Source organism: Schistocerca gregaria, chromosome 7, assembly GCF_023897955.1.
Source record: "Schistocerca gregaria isolate iqSchGreg1 chromosome 7, iqSchGreg1.2, whole genome shotgun sequence".
NCBI classification, from domain to species: Eukaryota; Metazoa; Arthropoda; class Insecta; order Orthoptera; family Acrididae; genus Schistocerca; species Schistocerca gregaria.
In genome coordinates, this window is record NC_064926.1 from 293,092,916 (window position 1) to 293,113,264 (window position 20,349).

General features: G+C 42.8%; 1 protein-coding gene across 1 annotated transcript in view; it reads right to left on the minus strand.

Moving 5' to 3' along the window:
- The window catches only part of LOC126282374 (arylalkylamine N-acetyltransferase-like 2), a 97,950-nt gene that overhangs the window by 66,619 nt on the left and 10,982 nt on the right, over window positions 1-20,349 (minus strand). The window contains exon 2 of the mRNA XM_049982032.1: window positions 436-711. Within this exon, the coding sequence (XP_049837989.1) occupies window positions 436-711 (276 nt within the window). The remainder of the gene's footprint in view (window positions 1-435; window positions 712-20,349) is intronic.

The window sequence follows — 20,349 nt, forward strand, 5'->3', positions numbered from 1 at the left end:
ATGAAGAGTCCTGCGGAATTCACGGTGTCAGTTCCCTCTAGCAGTACTTCAGACAGTAGTCGGGTCCGCGCCACGTTGTGTTGCCACACTTCTGCGTGTTCGCGGGGGGCCTACAGGATATTAGGCAGGTGTACCATTGTCTTTGGCTCTTCAGTGTATAAGGGTTCCCTTTTTGCCGAGGGTGAGGTGTGCAAGTCTATTGCCGTGCAATCAGCTTGTTCGTTCGGTGTTTATCCCCGGGTGCACTTTCGGTCATTTCTCATCGGGCAGGTTGCAATCCGATGTTTTCGACGGGCGCCAAGTGCCATACTATTCCGCGCTCATTCCTAGCGTTTCATGTGAACCCACTGTGCTCGCCACACGAGATATGGAAAACTAGGTTCACCTGCAGCTTACAGGTACTGGAGAGTTAGTGGCCAGTACGGCTTCGCTGACCTTGGCGATGCCGCGCCCGCGGGCGGCAGGGTCCGTGGCGAGTTTCTCGACCTCCCAGGCTCGCGACGCCCCCAGCACTTCCGGCAGCCTGGACACTTGCACGAGGTGCGCCCAGAAGCGCAGGAGCGTCGCGGCGCGCTCGTCCCCACAGTCATCGGCCTTCTGCAGCAGCTTCTGGCCGGAGTCCTTCGTCACCTCCCCGCCAAGGCAGACGCCCAGCAGGCGGTCGGTTCCGTCCACAGCAAGCAGCGCCTTGCCAGCCGACAAGTCCCCCACCTGTAAAGGGTTTCAGAAGCTCCTAGATCAAAATGTTAATCGGTACTCTTAAGTGAGACCTTTCGTCGCTTTGCCGCCCTGCAGACGGAGTGCAACTACGGGGCAGGAAAATTTGGCGAAAACTATAAAGCGAAAACTAAAAAAAGCCGAAATCCGTGGTTTTTGTCAACTGTAAAACCACCGAAAAATCTTAAATGGGCAGTTGATTTTCCGAGCAAAGAACAAAGGATATATACTGAAGCTTCTAACAACCCTACCACAACAAAGATTGCTCACGCTGCTAAATACTGCATTTTAGGGCAACAACAAAGTTATTATGTGGCAGGTGACATTAGAGCACAGTTAATAAAGTCACTTCAGGTAATAATGAATAAACTAGGCACTCATCTTTTCGTGTTTCCCACGTTGGTTTCGTAAAATCATGGCTCAATCGTCGAAAATCTAGGTGGTGATGTTCCAAGCTCGGATGCAAAGAGGCCTAGGTTTTATTCTGTTATATTCAAAAGTTTTGTAGATGTGCTTCACAAACCAATTTTGAAGATTAAATCTTTCAAAGTTAGCACAATAGTGATGAAAAAAAATCAGCACTCCGAATTTAAGTTACATTTCCTTTTAATTGATTTTATTGCAATATCACGTAACACACAAAACATCACTTCACAATACAAAACATACTTGAAAACATCTTCCTCACATTTTATAAGCCAACTACGATATGCGTCTTTCCAACATGACGTCCAAGACTTGACTTTCTAAAGGTCCGATTCTCTAACAACTAACTAATAATCGCTTACGCGCCCAAAAGTCAGACTTACAAGTACGGCAAAGATCATAGTGACAAAAGAAAGAATACACATACAAATAATATCATTGCAAATATAAATATATTGAGGTATCAAAGTATCTCTACATTAATGAAATCAAATCTGAATGTTGCCTCAGAAATACACTCCTGGAAATGGAAAAAAGAACACATTGACACCGGTGTGTCAGACCCACCATACTTGCTCCGGACACTGCGAGAGGGCTGTACAAGCAATGATCTCACGCACGGCACAGCGGACACACCAGGAACCGCGGTGTTGGCCGTCGAATGGCGCTAGCTCCGCAGCATTTGGGCACCGCCGCCGTCAGTGTCAGCCAGTTTGCCGTGGCATACGGAGCTCCATCGCAGTCTTTAACACTGGTACCATGCCGCGACAGCGTGGACGTGAACCGTATGTGCAGTTGACGGACTTTGAGCGAGGGCGTATAGTGGGCATGCGGGAGGCCGGGTGGACGTACCGCCGAATTGCTCAACACGTGGGGCGTGAGGTCTCCACAGTACATCGATGTTGTCGACAGTGCTCGGCGGAAGGTGCACGTGCCCGTCGACCTGGGACCGGACCGCAGCGACGCACGGATGCACGCCAAGACCGTAGGATCGTACGCAGTGCCGTAGGGGACCGCACCGCCACTTCCCAGCAAATTAGGGACACTGTTGCTCCTGGGCTATCGGCGAGGACCATTCGTAACTGTCTCCATGAAGCTGGGCTACGGTCCCGCACACCGTTAGGCCGTCTTCCGCTCACGCCCCAACATCGTGAAGCCTGCCTCCAGTGGTGTCGCGACAGGCGTGAATGGAGGGACGAATGGAGACGTGTCGTCTTCAGCGATGAGAGTCGCTTCTGCCTTGGTGCCAATGATGGTCGTATGCGTGTTTGGTGCCGTGCAAGTGAGCGCCACAATCAGGACTGCATACGACCGAGGCACACAGGGCCAACACCCGGCATCATGGTGTGGGGAGCGATCTCCTACACTGGCCGTACACCTCTGGTGATCGTCGAGGGGACACTGAATAGTGCACGGTACATCCAAACCGTCATCGAACCCATCGTTCTACCATTCCTAGACCGGCAAGGGAACTTGCTGTTCCAACAGGACAATGCACGTCCGCATGTATCCCGTGCCACCCAACGTGCTCTAGAAGGTGTAAGTCAACTACCCTGGCCAGCAAGATCTCCGTATCTGTCCCCCATTGAGCATGTTTGGGACTGGATGAAGCGTCGGGTCACGCGGTCTGCACGTCCAGCACGAACGCTGGTCCAACTGAGGCGCCAGGTGGAAATGGCATGGCAAGCCGTTCCACAGGACTACATCCAGCATCTCTACGATCGTCTCCATGGGAGAATAGCAGCCTGCTTTGCTGTGAAAGGTGGATATACACTGTACTAGTGCCGACAATGTGCATGCTCTGTTGCCTGTGTCTATGTGCCTGTGGTTCTGTCAGTGTGATCATGTGATGTATCTGACCCCAGGAATGTGTCAATAAAGTTTCCCCTTCCTGGGACAATGAATTCACGGTGTTCTTATTTCAATTTCCAGGAGTGTATGTTAACTACATTACAGAAACAGAGTAGAGTAAAATATTGCTGGTATCGAGAGGTTCTGGTGAGGTGGCGTAATGGTTGCGTAATTCAAGTACCATTACAAACTCATGAGAATCTGAGATGGGCATGCGAATTCAAATACAGAGATATGTCAACAGGCAGAATGCGGCACTCCGGTCGGCTGTGTCTATATAAGACAATAAGTGCCTGGCGCGTTGTTAGATCGGTTAGTGCTTCTAGAATGGCAGGTTATCAAGATTTAAGTGAATTTGAACGTGATGTTGTAGTAGGCGCACGAGCGATGGGACATAGCATCTCCGAGGTAGGGAAGAAGTGGGGATTTCCCATTACGACCAGTTCACGAGTGTGCCGTGAATATAAGGAATCCGGTAAAATATCAAATTTCTTAACATCGTAGGGGCCGGAAATAGATCATGCAAGAACGGGACCAACGACGACTGATGAGAATCGTTCATCGTGACAGAAGTGCAAATCTTCCGCAAACTGGTCTCACAGCCACGTATTACGTCTATGTTTACAACTCCATGTTGCTGACACATGTTCACACATGTGTGTGAAATCGTATCGGACTTAACTGCTAAAGTCATCAGTCCCTAAGCTTACACGCTACTTAACCTAAATTATCCTAGGGACAAACACACACACCCATGCCCGAGGGAGGACACGAGCCTCCGCCGGGTCCAGCCGCACAGTCCATGACTGCAGCTCCCTAGACCATTACGCTAACCCGCGCGGCTCCGTGTTACTGATTCACCCAAAGGATGGTAATGAACTCTGTTCATGCTGACGTGGCAAAGAATGCATTTTGTGCACAAACGGTGGACCTCAACCATGTAAGGTATTCTGAAGCGATACAGATCCCTTCATAACGTTGTGGAAAAGCAAACTGCCATGCCAGCAGAATATGTGGGGACTATCAAATGTGTGGTGTACCGATGGAGGCAGTTTTACTTCCGTGTTCCTGCCCCGGACGGCTGCTTCCACACTACGATGAGGTATTGATGGATTAGTGGCGTCATGTCGGGAGGCAATGATTTGTTGAAAAATATTCAGCAGCTTGTAGTGGTACAATTAATTTCACGTTAACTGATTATATTTAACATGATTTTGTATTTTAATAATTTAAGGAAATTTGATCGATGTTGACAATGAACAGAAAGTAAATGACAGGAGTAATGTCATTTTCAACATAACACTGAAAAACAATGACCGAAAACAAAATAAAAATTACAAGTTTCTTAAATAATAAGCCACTCACACTAATTCCGAAATTGATAAAAACTTCCGCTAAAGCTGACATAAAATAACACCAAAATTAGGTTAAATAACGTCGATAGAGGCGTAAAATAATACCGACATTGTCCATAAAATAAAACGGTTTCCTCCTATCCGTAAGTACGAGGGGTGTTGAAAAGTGATGCAACCGAATTTTTATGTGAATATCCTTAAAGCTTGTTAGATAAAACAAAAGTTAGTAACGTTCTATATCTTTATTCTTCGTGTCCACACATTTCCACCTGTCTGCCCCTAGGGAGCTCCAAGTTGAAGCTCGAAACATGACAGTGTTTAACGTAAACTATGTCGGTTCGTGAGAAATGGCATGCTGTATTCAGCTTTCGTATTCGGAGAGTTCGTTCACCCAGGGAAGACCCTCTCCCTTAGTACGACAATGCCAGATCATACAGAAACGCTGAGACATCTGTAAAGGTCGCCGATCATGCTCCATGCTGCCCCGACTGCCCCCTTCCGATTTTCATCTCTATAAAAATCTTAAAACACACCTTCGAGTGCTCCACTTTGGTAGTGATGAAGTGGTGGAAGCAGAACTGGGGCTCTTGCTCCGTCAACGAAATCCAACGTCCTTTAGTGGTTGTATCACGAACTGGTCTCTCATTGGGAGAAATGTGTTCGTTTCCAGGGTGTGTATGTTGAGAAATAAATATGCAGATATGAAGAATAAAGATGAAGAATGTTAATAACGTTTGTTTTATTTTTAAAAAAAATAAAGAGTATCCACATAAAGAATTCGGAGGTACTAGTTTTCAACACTACCTCGCATCAATGGCGCCATTTGGTCGTGCGATCCTTCACTGCTGATGTAGCTCATGAAAGTGGTGTGCACGTTCCAGAATGTTATGTGGAATTCATCAAATGAGATGGGTAAACGTAGTTTGTATGGAAGTGAAACATGGACGATAAATAGTTTAGACAAAAGAGAATAGAAGCTTTCGAAATGTGATGCTACAGAAGAATGCTGAACATTAGATGGGTAGATCACATAACCAATGAAGAGGTATTGAATAGGATTGGGGAGAAGAGAAGTTGGTGGCAGAACCTGACTAGAAGAAGGGATCGGTTGGTAGGACATGTTCCGAGGCATCCAGGGATCACCAATTTAGTATTGGAGGGCAGCGTGGAAGGTAAAAATCGTAGAGGGAGACCAAGAAATGAATACACTAAGCATATTCCAAAGGATGTAGGTTGCAGTAGGTACTGGGAGATGAAGAAGCTGGCACAGGATAGAGTAGCATGGAGAGCTTCATCAAACCAGTCTCAGGACTGAGTACCACGACAACAACAAGACGTAGAGACATAGTTACCGAAAGAATCTATAATTTTTGGCTCCACACATGATTACACGGCAAACGAATTTACACTGTTTGTTGTATAACAGTACAGACTCTCCAACGTGCCTACAAAGAATTATGTACCACATGTAGCCATGTATCGTGGTGTGAGAAAAGTGGTCGTAAAATTTCCAGACCAGCAGCGAATGTAGACGACAGTAACGCCTAATGACAATCGGTTAGAAACCGAACAAGAACTGCAGCAGTCTGTGAATGCAGACTCACGTCAACTAGTTTCCGACGGAACATACCGAATGGAATTAATTGATAATGTCATTCGAGATCTGGTAGGTTGCAAAAGTCTATTGCTCACAATGTTACATGATACTCCACATCTTCAGTGAAGGATATAACTCGAAAATGAACAGTTGTTTAGTGACGTGTAGTGTGGTCCCATTAGCTGCGGTTTAACACCTTTCCAAATGATACAGGACGTCGAGTGCACCAACGATCCAATGAGGAGCTGAACTCACACTGTGTGAATGTTGAAGGTGATTCTGTAATATTTTGGGCTTCCTTCCATACCATATTTATTTCAACACTAGTTGTAAACTGCAGTTGCACTTGAACATCAGTAGTTTTTTATGGTGAGTGACGGTAAGTCAGCTGCTGTACGTGTAATAAGATCAGCTGCCCTCATGTGTCGGCCAGTTCGGACAAGCATAACTCGTGATGTGCAACCCAATACCCCCACCCCCTCCCGTCAAAGTCTGTGACAATATTCGATGCATCAGCATTCACAGCGTCACTGCCAAACAGTGTGTGGAGAGGGCTTTGGGCAGGTGTGCTCTTCTCTCTCTCTCTCTCTCTCTCTCTCTGTGTGTGTGTGTGTGTGTGTGTGTGTGAGTGGATGTGGTTGTGGGTGGGTGGGTGGGTGCGTGGGTGTGTTTGGTGTTTATGGATGTTCAACGGTGGGATTATTGGCGTCCTTCCACATTTTAAAAGAAACAATGTGCATAAAATGGCTAAAATTGTTGTCACACAGAGAGGAGGAAATCGACAAAAGTAGACTCGCTCACTCACTCACTCACTTCCAACTAACTCGTGATGAGCAAGACAGCCGGCCCGAGTGGCCGAGCGGTTCTAGGCTCTACAGTCTGGAACCGCGCGACCACTATGGTCGCAGGTTCGAATCTTGCCTTGGGCATGGATGTGTGTGATGTGCTTAGGTTAGTTAGGTTTAAGTAGTTCTAAGTTCTAGGGGACTGATGACCTCATCAGTTAAGTCCCATAGTGCTCAGAGCCATTTTTTTGAGCAAGACAATCAATCTGTCTCGCACACTTGAGCTCACTGCTATGCGTTGTGCTGTTAAAGTAGCTATACACTCTATGATGTGTAGGTTACATAACAAATAGTGTCGAAGAATGGATTAAACTGAATAGAGAATTGTGTAAGCACTGTATTTATTATTTTGAATCGTATTACTTAGCACATATCAACCAAAAAAACTTTTCACACATATGGCAAAGATCAACTCTCAAAGGGTAAATAGCTTTCTTCAGAGTAAATACATTCCCCTAATTAGAGTCTTTTTTTCAAATCAGTAAGTATCTTTTACTATGCGCTTTCGAAAGTAACCTGGTTCTTCAAGGTATTTCTGTACCAAATTCCCTCGAAATCAGTTCAGTGTTTTAGTCGTAAGAACGTAACACGAACAGCAACTTTCGCATTTATAACATTAGTGTGAATAAAGCTTTCAGTTACGGTATTTTTTTACAATGTTCCAGTTTTGATGAAATAAAGCCTGTACGGTGTCCTAAGCTATGCTCATGTTACCTGTGCAAACAACACGAAAGAGGTTAGCGTGTTCCAACAGAGAAATAGACACATACGACAGTTTTACATCATACTTTAATTCACGATGTCCTTTTATTCCTTGATCCGATTTAGATGAAATGAATCCTACACGGTACTCCAAGCTATGCTCAAGGTACGTGTGGAAACCCAGCGAATGAGATTAGTGTGTTTACACATAGAAATAGACAGATACGACTGCTTCAGATAAAAAAAAATTCAATCAAATTCTTTTCCCTCATTCGATTTCGATTAAGTAAATGCCCAAGTTACCAGTGAGAACGCCATGAAAATCTGTGTATTAATTTCGCAGATTAGGGTGTTTAAACAGAAAAAGAGAGAGATATGATGGTTTAGGATTAAATTTTACAAACGATCTCTTTTTTTCCTGATTCGATTTTGGTGAAATAAAACCTGTAAGTTGCCCAAGTCATAGTCAAGTTACCTGCGAAAGCCTCACGAAGATTCATCTTTCACTTTTGCAGATTGGCGTGTTTTAACAGACAAGACGGTTTCAGAGATTTATTATTAACATAAATTCTTGGTAACCAAGTACCCTACCCTCTACATCTATATAATTAATATACTGTAGACATGTCCTTCTTCAAAGTGCAACAGATGTGTCCAGAGGGATGCCCGCATACAATCCAGACTTTAAGAACGCGCAGGTCACCTGTAGTAACTAGATGGTCTCACTAAAGCACCCATTCATAATGACGTACAAAATGTCTACGAGACTTGGAAAAGTAGGTGAAATTTAGCTGCCAAACTCTCACAATATTGTATCTTCGGGGGATGTAATTATCTCTCAGTGGCTTCAGCTGGAAATTGCATACATCGTGAAACTTGTTGACTGTTTCTCTCGCCAGACCGAGTACATTATTAGGTTGTTGGTGGCGTTAACGGTATTAGCTTTATGTGTCCTGCAGTGAACATTTTTGTCTCTTTTACTTATTACATTAATATTTAATACTTCTTAAGGATGGTTCAAACCAGGCGAGTAATTTCGACAATTGGTGAATGATTTAATAGCATAAAACGGCGTATGTTCGACTGTGCGTTCTCACACGGCTCGTTCGGCGTTCGGTAGTCATATGTGAATTGATATGGAGATCGTGAGGAAAAGCGCTAGTACAGTTTAACTTGTGTCATAAATGGGTCCAGCGTTTTCCTTGCAAAATGATTTGGAAGCGAGGGCGAGTTTTAAAGTAAAGCTCATTCAAAACAGATAAATCAAGATATTATAAATATAAAGAAGAGAACAAAAACTGAATAGTCAAAACAATCTGGCTGAAACATTCAGTATCTGATGTTCTTTTTATTGAACTGTCAGTCAAAGACCCAAAAGGTTTTCTTCTACATTACAAAAAGAACGAGGTAATATTCAGAGCACTGACGCTGATCAAAGACAGGCAATACCTGCAGCACGCTAAATGCCAATTATGTTGCATTTTCGTATTACTGAGTGCAGTATAAGGTCTCTGACATGTACTTTGGACTAGGGAAGGTAGCTGCTTCTCTGTATTGAAAAGAATTTCGGGGTTCTGGGTTGTCATAGTGATGTCGCTGTACAATATTTCGACTGTGCAACTGACAGTCATTCTCAAGAGAGCCATCAAAGACTGATGAAGACTTCCTCCAGCGATGTATGCATTGGTTAAGATTGCAGAACCACACTGTCTTATTATTTAACCTCTTTTTAATTTCATTCTCTCTAAATGCCAGCATTCCCTTCTTCTTTCCCACTCAGGGATTGCTGCTGCCTTGGCTGTTTTATTTTTGTAAAAATGAAAATTTATGTTCCACTACAATTTCCACTCTACAGAAGCAGTAATAAACTCAACGGCCAGTTGGTCACTACAGTAGGCCATGTTGCTGAACCGTAAGATTCATACTGAAATGACAAAAGTCATGGGATACCTTCTTTTGCCCGGTGTAGCGCAGCATATCGATGCGATATGCGTTGCATGCCCCTGCAGAACATAAAGCCATACTGCCTCTACAGCCGCCAATAATTGTGGAAGTATTGCCACTGCTGAATTTTGTGCACGAACGGGCCTTTCCATTATGTCCCATAAATGTTCGATAAGATTCATGTCCGACGATCTGGGTTACCAAATCATTCGCTGCAATTGTCCAGAATGTTCTTAAAACCAACAGCAAACAACCGTAGCCCGGTCACAAGGCGCTTCGAGACCCATAAAAATTCCAACGTTGGTTGGGAACATGAAGTATATGAATAGCTGAAATTAAATTCACGTAAATTAACATAATCATGTCAAAAATGGTTCAAATGGCTCTGAGCTCTATGGGACTTAACATCTTTGGTCATCAGCCCCCTAGCACTTAGAACTACTTAAACCTAACTAACCTAAGGACATCACACACATCCATGCCCGGGGCAGGATTCGAACCGGCGACCGTAGCAGTCCCGTGGTTCCGGACTGAGCGCCTAGAACCGCTAGACCACCGCGGCCGGCATAACCATGTCAGCTCAGTGCCCTGATGATAACTTGGATCCATGGCTTCGTGTGGTCTGTGCCAAAATGGAAACATACCATCAGCTCTTACCAACTGAAATCGGGATTTTTTGACCAGGTTTGTCAGTAGTGTAGGGTACAATCGATATGGTCGTGAGTCCGGACAGGCGCTGCAGGCAGTGTCGTGCTCTTACCAAAGGCATTCGCGTCCGTCGTCTGCTGCCATAGCCCATTAACGTGAAATTTCGGCGCACTCTCCTAACGAATGCGTTATTTCACGCCGTGTTGCTTGTATGTTAACACTGACAACTCTACGCAAACGTCACTACTCTCAGTCGGTAACTGAAGGCCGTCGGCCACCGCGTCGTCTATGGTGAGAAGCAACGCCTGAATTTCGGTATTCTCGATGCATTATTGACACTGTGGATCTCGTAATATTGAATTTACTAAAGATTTCCAAAATGACATGCCCCATGCAGGTGGTTGGGAATAGTCCCAACTACCATTCCTTGTTCAAACTCCTGTCGTGCGGCCACAATCACGTGGGAGACCTTTTTCACAAGAATCATCTGAGTGCAAATGACAGCCCCACTAATGCACTGCCCTTTTATGCCTTGTCTACGTCGTACTACTGCCACCTGTGTTTGTGCAATTCGTTGTTTCGTGGCTTCTGTCGCGTCAGTTTACAGTGTGCTATTTGTAAGTACCTCTGGGATCTTAGAAGACAACAGCAAGAAGACTACACGACGTGCTGAAAATAAAGACGTGCAGTGGAGAGAGCATCTATACAAGTTTTTAATCCACATTAAATGAGCTCTATATGGGCACCATTAGTGACAATTGTGAACGGCAATGCGGGCAGAAGGGTTTGTACGGTCGTTGAAGTTGTGCTAAGTAACAGCAGGTTTGAAAATATGTTCACAGGTGGGGGTTGGGGGATGTCTCTCTGCAGTTGGGAGCCAGTTCAGTGCGATTATATGGAGGGGATAATAATTTTGTCTACATGTCTGGACGTGCATGACATGTAGTGCTGTGCTCTGCGACTACGTGAAGACGCTTATTAAAAATAGAAACATGAAGAGACAGTCTATGTGCTGATCTAAGTTCTGTGTGTGGCGTTGGTTTTTTTGCATTCGCCGTCTTAAGTCTCGGATACACTTATGACTAACAACGTAGATGACCGGATACAAAGAATCAGATGTGGATAGGTTACTAACGCACTCTACTAATCAAAAAGTGTTCACAACCGTCCAATACCACACCGGTTGAAACGTCCCCTTTGGGAAACTGGTGTTGGAAACTTCTACCTTACTCGATATTCAAACAGCTGAACAAAACTGAACGTGCTCAGACATTCCTCTCTTTACTTATTCTGATCATCAATAAACTGACACACAATATTTTTAGCACAACGCAGTCTGACTTTCAATAATCGCTACAAAATAATGGCCCTGACTAACAATAACCTGTGCCTTTCATGAACCACTTACTTCGTTACTCGAACTACTGCAATACAGCGAGCGCCAATACTGCCAGCTAAATAAAAGATTCTAACTACTTAAGTCACTAACTACTGATAGGCACAGTTGGGAAGTGAAAGATTTTGATAGAGAACAGACAATGTATTTACCTTAATAGTGTTTAAAAGTCATAATACATATATCAGTTCATGACATCCAGTCTTACAAATTTACTGTCTCTGATGAACACACGTCCAGATCACCCGCTCTCAAAACTCCGCCATCTCTCTTCCCACATCCACCACTGCTGGTGGCTCACCTCCAACTGCGCAACGCTACAAGCTGTTCACATCCAACTGCCCAACACTACAACAGCGAATATTATAACAATGCCAACCAGCTACAGACTGCACATAGCACAGCCAGTGATTTTCATGCAGAGCGTTACGTGACGTTACCAACATAAAAACCTAAACAGCCTACTTACACAGTGTTAAGTGAGTTTGGAAGGAGAAGGGAAAGGTACTTAACCAACTACCATTAAAGATACTTGATCGGGGCCAGTATATCAATTTAATAAACTATTTCCATTTCTTCGCACGCTTAGTTACTAAATCACTGCCGCGTGGTCTGAGGCGCCTTGACCCGGTTCGTGCGGCTCCCCCGTCAGAGGTTCGAGTCCTCCTTCGGGCGTGTGTGTGTGTGTGTGTGTGTGTGTGTGTGTGTGTGTGTGTTGTCCCTAGTGCAAGTTGGTGTAAGTACGATTATGCAGTGTGTAAGCCTAGCAACCGATGACCTCAGTAGTTTGGTCCCATACGAACTTCCCACCGGTAATTTACTCGCAGCTTCACTAAACCAATCGATTAGCATGGGCCAGCCATTATACATTGTCCATCCAGTGGACTGCTATGTTAGTCACTTACTGTTGACAGGGGAACAGTTTCTACGGAAGCACAAGTGTTTCGTGGTATCGTCTTAACCAGCTATGAGCAGATTTCTTGGAACAACTAAGAGGGGAGAAGTAGATACGGTTTATGGGCTGATTTATTCGGAGAGTATGGTGTTACAAAATGTAGTCTACTGCACTAACATTTCACCATCTTCAACTCCTGTTAATAATGAGAGAAAAGAATATTTATTTCATAATTTCATTAAACATCGTAAATCATAAGAACACATTTCTCGTTGTGTTTTCTTACAAATAAATTCCAGCGAACGAAATTGCTGACGAGTGAAGTCTATCCTGCTTAAATCAAAGACGGTCATGTGGCTGGTCATTGTATGAATTCGTGGTGGAAGTCCGCGATTGGAAGGCGATTGACTGCCTTATCGACAGACTGTCTTCTTTTATTGTTGCGAAACTGAAATGAAAGAACTAATCTTTTATCCATGTTCAATTGCTTTTGAGCTGTTATTGTAATTACTTATCAGTTGAAAGTGAATATGTAAAATAAGAGCAAGAAGGGTATCCGTATTGAGTTTTTAGACAGAGACTGACAGTCCTTTGTTTCAATCACGTATATTTTCCTAGCTTCCATGCACCAAGACGGCGACAGGTATAATGGGAAAACTGTTGCCATATTTCAACCAGCATAACCACAAGACTCATCTGCCTAAAACAGAGGACAATGTATTATCTAAGGTTATATACCAAATCAGATCCGGTCAGTTAACTAAAGGAATTTGGAAATTTAAGTCATTGAAAGGAAAGGAGCCTGGAACTCATCAAGGCATTTATAGGACAGTCACTACGCAGCAGTTGAAGTCTATGATTTCACAAAATTGACTTCAGCGGAAGAAGCAGCTGAAGTTTAATAATAGCGAGAAAAGACCATGGGCACTTCCAAGCGATATGTGCCGTCCTGGTTTCCTTGTGACATAATATTGGGGGTGGAAATGAAGCTGTTGTCTATATGAGCAACTTCCTGTTTCCTTATACGCTATTAAGGATTCACCAAGAAGAGCCAATGAATTCTCTAATGCAGGAAATGCACCTCATTCAGCGTCCAGTAGTACTTTCTTGGGATCAGAGTAGTTGGCATCTATTCTTTAGTAACAACTTATCTCATCAAAAGGCATTAATATACTTGCTACAGGTTCCCAATGTTAAGCTCATGTGCTTATATGGAAAATAATTTATAATCAATTAATGAAAGACTACGACTGTAGTGTTTATGATGCCACAGGGTGTTTTAACAGTACTTATTATGGTACTACCGTAAATGCCCTTTCTACGCACATTTTCATAATTTTTTTCTAATTTCTGCTACCAGTCACATGTTTATTTTATGTTTAATCTAACATAATACAACGCGTTTCGAACATGTTCTGTTCATCTTCAGGTGTTTATACATACATGCAGACAAATATTACTTAAAAATAAACTGTCTTAAACTAGATTGAACTAAAACTGGTGTGACATTTGGGGGGGAGGGGGGTAGTGGATGGATAGAAATCGAAATCAGTGATGTAACAAACAATGGACAAAGAGTTCTAGATTAATCTAGTTCAAGACTGTTTGTTTTTAAGTAACATTTCACTGTATGTATGTATGTATGTATGTATGTATGTATGTGTAAACGCCTGAAGATGAACAGAACATGTTCGAAACGCGTTGTATTATGTTAGACTAAACACTAAATTAAAAAGTGGAGGCAGAAATTAGAAAAAATTAATTTTCCCACACAGTCACGGTTCACATAAATACGGCCGAGAATAATTACACACAAGTGGCTGTTATATAATCTGCTCCGTCCGTATCTTAACCTTGTTACTCCCAGTGTGTTTTTGTTGAAAATGTATGTTGAACATGGTTGTATGGTGAAAAGGCCAAAAACTTATAAATAACCAATAAACTAAACTAAAATGATAATGGACAGATATTTACTTATCAGGACGAACGTTCTCCCCTTGACACATAGAAAATCTGTGGAAGAAAATAAACGGCACTGTAACCTCTCGGGGAAAAACAACTGCTGCATTTTAATATAACTTTTTTTATCCCACTTGATGCCAAAACTAAGTTAACTTCGAGATGTTTTTAAGGAACTGAGAGAGCATATGTTGCGGAAAACGCGGCTGTAGTTCCTTCGTAATTTAATGCAGTAAGGTCTTTTATTAGGGGACTGCAAAAATTACAGCTCCGGTACAGCGCCAATATCTGGACATACCGGTAAAATTAATGTGTTATACAAAAACAGTGCCAAGTAGAATCGTGTAATAAAGCAGGGGAAAGGCACTCCCAAAGCAGTAAAATTGAACTGCTCAATTCACTGATAAATTGGGTATCACTCGCTAGAAATGCAAGAAAATTGAAATTCAAGAAATTATCTCACCAAACATAACTCACAACGTTGCGTAAAGGGAAGTACACACCTTAATGCAGAGCACAGGGTCTCGCAATGTGTAACTGCTTTTGTATGTTAACGCTGTTTTGTTAACCAACAAAACAGCGTGAGAAAGTGATGGTAAAGGTTGTTTTCGTAGTAAGCACGAACGTTAACTGTTTCTTTGTGATACAGGACAAGATTATTACAATCTGCGGAGTCTGTAATTCAAGCCATGAAATAATGTTAGTGGTTCAGATTTCAAGAGCTAGGTGATACGTTTTGATGCACTTGATTACAGTCATCGAACAGTGAACAGCAATGCGTATAAGAAATTCTAGTTAATAATGTAGAATGTATGGTGATTCAGTAATTTTAAAGCCGTTTCAAACCACTGGTAAATTATTAAAACACCCCACGGTGACGACTGAGAACGAAACGATATATTTAGAGAAGCATTTACGTCGCTGTTCCCTTTGTTGAAGAATTTAGTGCACTCTGGTGGAAGGCCTTCCTAGAACACAAGCGAGGAGAGCCAGATATACCTCTAATGACGCTATGACAGTTTCAAACAAGCACGTGCCTCCGGATATGCGGTCCTAAACGAGAAAAACCTAATAACCCCCTTTGCCGTCGCCCGTGAACATTGACACAAGGTAGTACACTGTGGTGAACGTAATGGTTTCTCAGAAGCCGTGTGTTTGCACACATTAATTGACCATTTCTATGAATACAGAGGCTGTGTATGCCCTATGTGTCCAATAATTTCGCGGTAGCGTTCGTGGCCTGGAGGAATGGTCTTGACACATTCTCATGGTAATGTTCTGCTCACGGGTTATGAAATGCTTTTGTGTTCAAAGATACAGGATGTAGTTAGCTCAGCACTAGAGAAGCCACTGCGTCACATATAAATCAGGCCACAGACACACAGACTGGCCTAGTCGTCGTACGTCTGTGCTGTGATGATCCAACACACAATGATTGACTTTTCTTCATGGTGTGTTCTTATCAGAGATGAAATAATTTCTCCATACCAGATTCTTTGATAAATGGTAAAATTTGACTTTTCATGTTTGGTCACCTCTGTGAGTCTAAGCGCGACATTTTTATATTAACAGTAAATACGTGATGTAAGGCAGTGTTAGAATCCTAGTCTTAATGTATTTCGTCATCCTGTCATATTTTTGGCAATGTATCGTAATTTATTTTTCTTATTTCAAAAAATGGTTCAAATGGCTCTGTGCACTATGGGACTTAACTTCTGAGGTCATCAGTCCCCTAGACTTAGAACTACTTAAACCTAACTAACCTAAGGACATCACACACATCCATGACCGAGGCAGGATTCGAACCTGTGACCGTAGCAGCAGCGCGGTTCCGGACTAAAGCACCTACAACTGCTCGGTCACAGCGGCCGGCTACCTCAATTTAATTGTGTCTATTTCAGTTTTAATACGTACAGACCTGAACATATTAATTCTTTCTCTTTCTCATTTCTGCTCTGCGTCCATTGTGTTACGTATTTTTGGGGATTGGAAAAACCGTTTTACTTTGTAAATTCTTTGTAATTTTTTACCAAATTCAGTTTTATTTTCTGTCGCTTATTAATCAAGTATGTTCTTCAGTTTTCTTTTCTTTTTTCATTGCATTTCACTACAGTGAAATTTTATCTATAAATTACATCACACATCGTAATTATTACTGTTTTGAGAAACATCTCTTCTGTACAGAACATTGCAAGGTATCCCCGATATGCTCACAAATGTTCATGTCCGGGGAGTTTTATGACCAGCGGAAGTGTTTAAGCTCAGAACAGTGTTCCTGGACCCACTCTCTGGCAGTTCTGTAGGTGTGGAGTGACGCATTGCCCTGCTGGAATTGCCCAAGTCCATTGGAATGTACAGTGTACATGAATGGATGCAGGTAACCAGACAGGATGCTTATGTACGGGTCCCCCGTCAGAGTCTTATCTAGAGGTATCAGGGGTCTCAAATAACTCAAACTGCATACGCCCCACACCATTTCAAAGTGTCCACCAGCATGAACAGTCCCCTGCTGATATGCAGGGTCCATGGACTCATGAGGTTATCTCCAAACCCGTACACGTCCACTCGCTAGATACAATTTGCAAAGAGACTCGTCCGATCAGGCAACATGTTTATAGTCATCAACATCTAATGCCGGCCTTGACGGGCCCAGGCGACGCGGAAAGCCATGTATCGTGCAGTCACCAAGGTTACACGATGCACCTTCGGTTCCGAAAGCCCATATCGATAATGTTTCGTTGAATGGTTCGCACGCTGACAATTGTTGTGGCCCAGCATTGAAATCAGCAGCAGTTTGCGGAAGGGTTGCCCTTCTGTCGCGTAGAACGATTTTCTTCACTCGTCGTTGGCCCGTTTTTGCGTAAACTTTTTCCGGCTGCTGCTATGTCACAGATTTGATGTTTAACCGGTTTCCTGATATTCACGGTACATTTGTGAAATGGTCGTACGGTAAAATCCCTACTTCATCGCTACCTCGAAGATGCTCTGTCCCATCGCTCGGGCGCCGACTATTACACCACGTTCAGACTCACTTAAATCTTGGTAATCTGTTATTGTAGCAGCAGTAACCGATCTAACAACTGCGCCGGAGGCTTGTTGTCTTACATAGGCATTGCCGACCGGAGTGCCGTATTCTGCCCGCTTACGTATCTCTGTATTTGAATACGGATGCTTATATCAGTTTCTTTGGCGCTTCAGTGCATACCACATTATTCCAGTTCAAAATATATGAGCATAAGAAAGTTGAACCAACTGCCTTCTGGCAACAGTTTAGACAAGTTGTTTTGGAGAATACATTAAAACTGTGTGATTGTTACTATCATGTCCAGCAGAAACAACTGCGGCTGTAATTAAAAGACCAGGAGAGCCTTCCACTCCACTCCACCCCCTTCGCTACGTCATCCCAGCCACGAGTTCCCGCATGCACACTCGCCGACCTGTGTCAGGGCTACAACGGATGTGTGCCGGTGTCAGCCTATTCCGCCACTGTGCCGCTGCGAGCCGACGAAGGGGTAGACTGACAACATTTAGCAGAGAGCCAACGTCACCATGAACCTACTTTCGCAGGGTTGTGGCACGGCGCAGAGGCTATGGGGCGCTATTAGCTGTATCCACCACTGTGCCCCTGTCAGCCACGGTAGGACGTAACGGTACCTTCTTCTTTAGCGAGGCGCTTTATAAAATTCAGTAAGGTTGCTGTTTTATCGAATTCGACTTAGCCCACATGCAGGATAATCACTGTACTAATTGAATTGTCGTTAAAGTAGGTATTGCGTCATTTTAATAACTAAAATACTTTAGTGGTTCTACATTCACCAAGTTATATTCTTATAACCCATTGAAACATTGTAGAACATCGTTACACTGTCACCATTATACAGAAACATATGACATACAATGCATTATGTACACTGTTTCATAGTGCGACAAAAGCCTATCATTACTGTGGAGAGATAATTTCAGCCGGGATTTTTGCGAAGGACCTAACGGTGTTCAGAAATGATAGAGTAAGTACAAATGGCGGTGGCGTAATTGTTGCTGTTGGAAGTACTTTATCTTGTAGCTAGACTGAAACACAGAGTTCATCTGAGTCAGTACGGGTAGAGGTCATTCTTGGCAACCGGAATAAGATAATAATTGGATCTTTTTACCGACATCACAACTGAGGTGATACAATTGATGCATCCGGAGGTTAGGATAACACATTATCAGAAATTGTGCTGAACGCTTCCTTTGAAAATTATTTCGAACATTTAATTCATGAGGCCACTAGAATAGTAAATGTTTGTGGTACGCTTTACCTCTTAGCAACAAATAATCCTGATTTAGCAACGAGCATTATAACTGATACAAGGATTAGTGAAAATAGGGTTGTTGTAGCGAGACTGAATATCGTAACTACCAAATCACCAAAAGTAAAACTAAAATATAGCTACCAAAGAGGCAGATAAAAATTTGCTTGACACCTTCCTTAGAAAAAATCCCCACTCACTCTAAATCAACAATACAAGCCATCCCTTCAATTCAAAGAAATATTATAGACAGAAGCAGAAAGATTTATACCAAATAAAGTAACAAAAGACAGAGCTGATCCCCATTGGTACACAAAACAGTTCAGAACACTGTTGCAGAAACAGCGGAAGAAACATGCCGAATTTAAATGAACACAAAATCCCCGAGTTTGGCAATTTTTTACAGAAGCTCGAAATTTAGCGCGCATTTTACTGAGAGATGATTATAATAGTTTCCACAATGAAACCATGAGTAAACCTGGCTGAAAATCCAAAGAGATTCTGGTCGTATGTGAAGTATGCCATCGTCAAGACACAATCGAGGTCTTTTCTGCTCGAACAACAATGGAAAAACTGTCGTTGGTAATGCTGCGAAAGAAGAGTTACAAACACAGTCCTCCAAAATCCCTTTACTAAAGAAGAAATAAGAATAAAACAATATTCGAGAATTCGAATCAAGAAAAGCTGCCAACATGAGTAACTTAGAGGTATATATCCTTGGCGGAGTGAGGCATGTTAAATCACTTAATAATCGCAAGTCTGGTGGTCCAGATTTTAAAACAGTTCGCTTCCTTTCAGAGTATGCTGAAGCAATAGCTCTGTACTTAACAATTAGATGCAATCACTCGCTCGACGAAGTATCCGTACCCAAAGACTGGGATGTTGTACAGGTCACACAAGCTACTCAAGAAAGTCAATGGGAATAATCCAATAAATTACATGCCCATGTGGCGAACATCGATATGCAGCAGGATTTAGGAAGATATATTGTGTCCGAACATCAGGAATTACTTCGGAGAGAAAGGTCTATTGACACATAACCATCAAAGATATAGAAATATCGTTCTTGTGAAACACAACCATCTCTTTACTCACACAGTCACACGAAGTTGATTCTGTATCTCTAGATTTCCAGAAATCCTTTGACACCGTACCTCAAAAGTGGCTAGTAATAAAACTGCGTGCTGATGGAGTATCGTCTCAGTTATGTGAATGGTTTCGTTACTTTTTGCCATAGAGTGCACAGGTTGTAGTAACTGACCAAACGTCATCCAGTAAAACAGAAGTGATTTCTGGCGTTCCTCAAGGTAACGTTATAGGCTCTCTCCTGTTCCTTATCTGTATAATTGATCACGGAGCAGCCGACTTAGGTTGTTTTCAGATGACTTTTATCGTCTATTAAACTCATCGGAGGAAGAAAATAATTTGCTAAACGATTTAGGTAATATATCTGTATAGTGGCAAAATTGGCAACTGACCCTAACTAACAAATATGTGAAGTTATCCACATGAAAGCAAAAAGAAACCTGTTAACCTCGATTATACGATACTTTTGGAGTACTGCTGGGCAATATGGGATCCTTACCACATAAGATGAGGAAGTTCAAAGGTGGGCAGCACGTTTTGTATTATCGAGAAATAGGGAGAGAGCGTCACGGACAGGATTCTGGGATTTGATTTCTCTTTGCGGTGGAATCTTCTCATATAATTACTATCACCAGC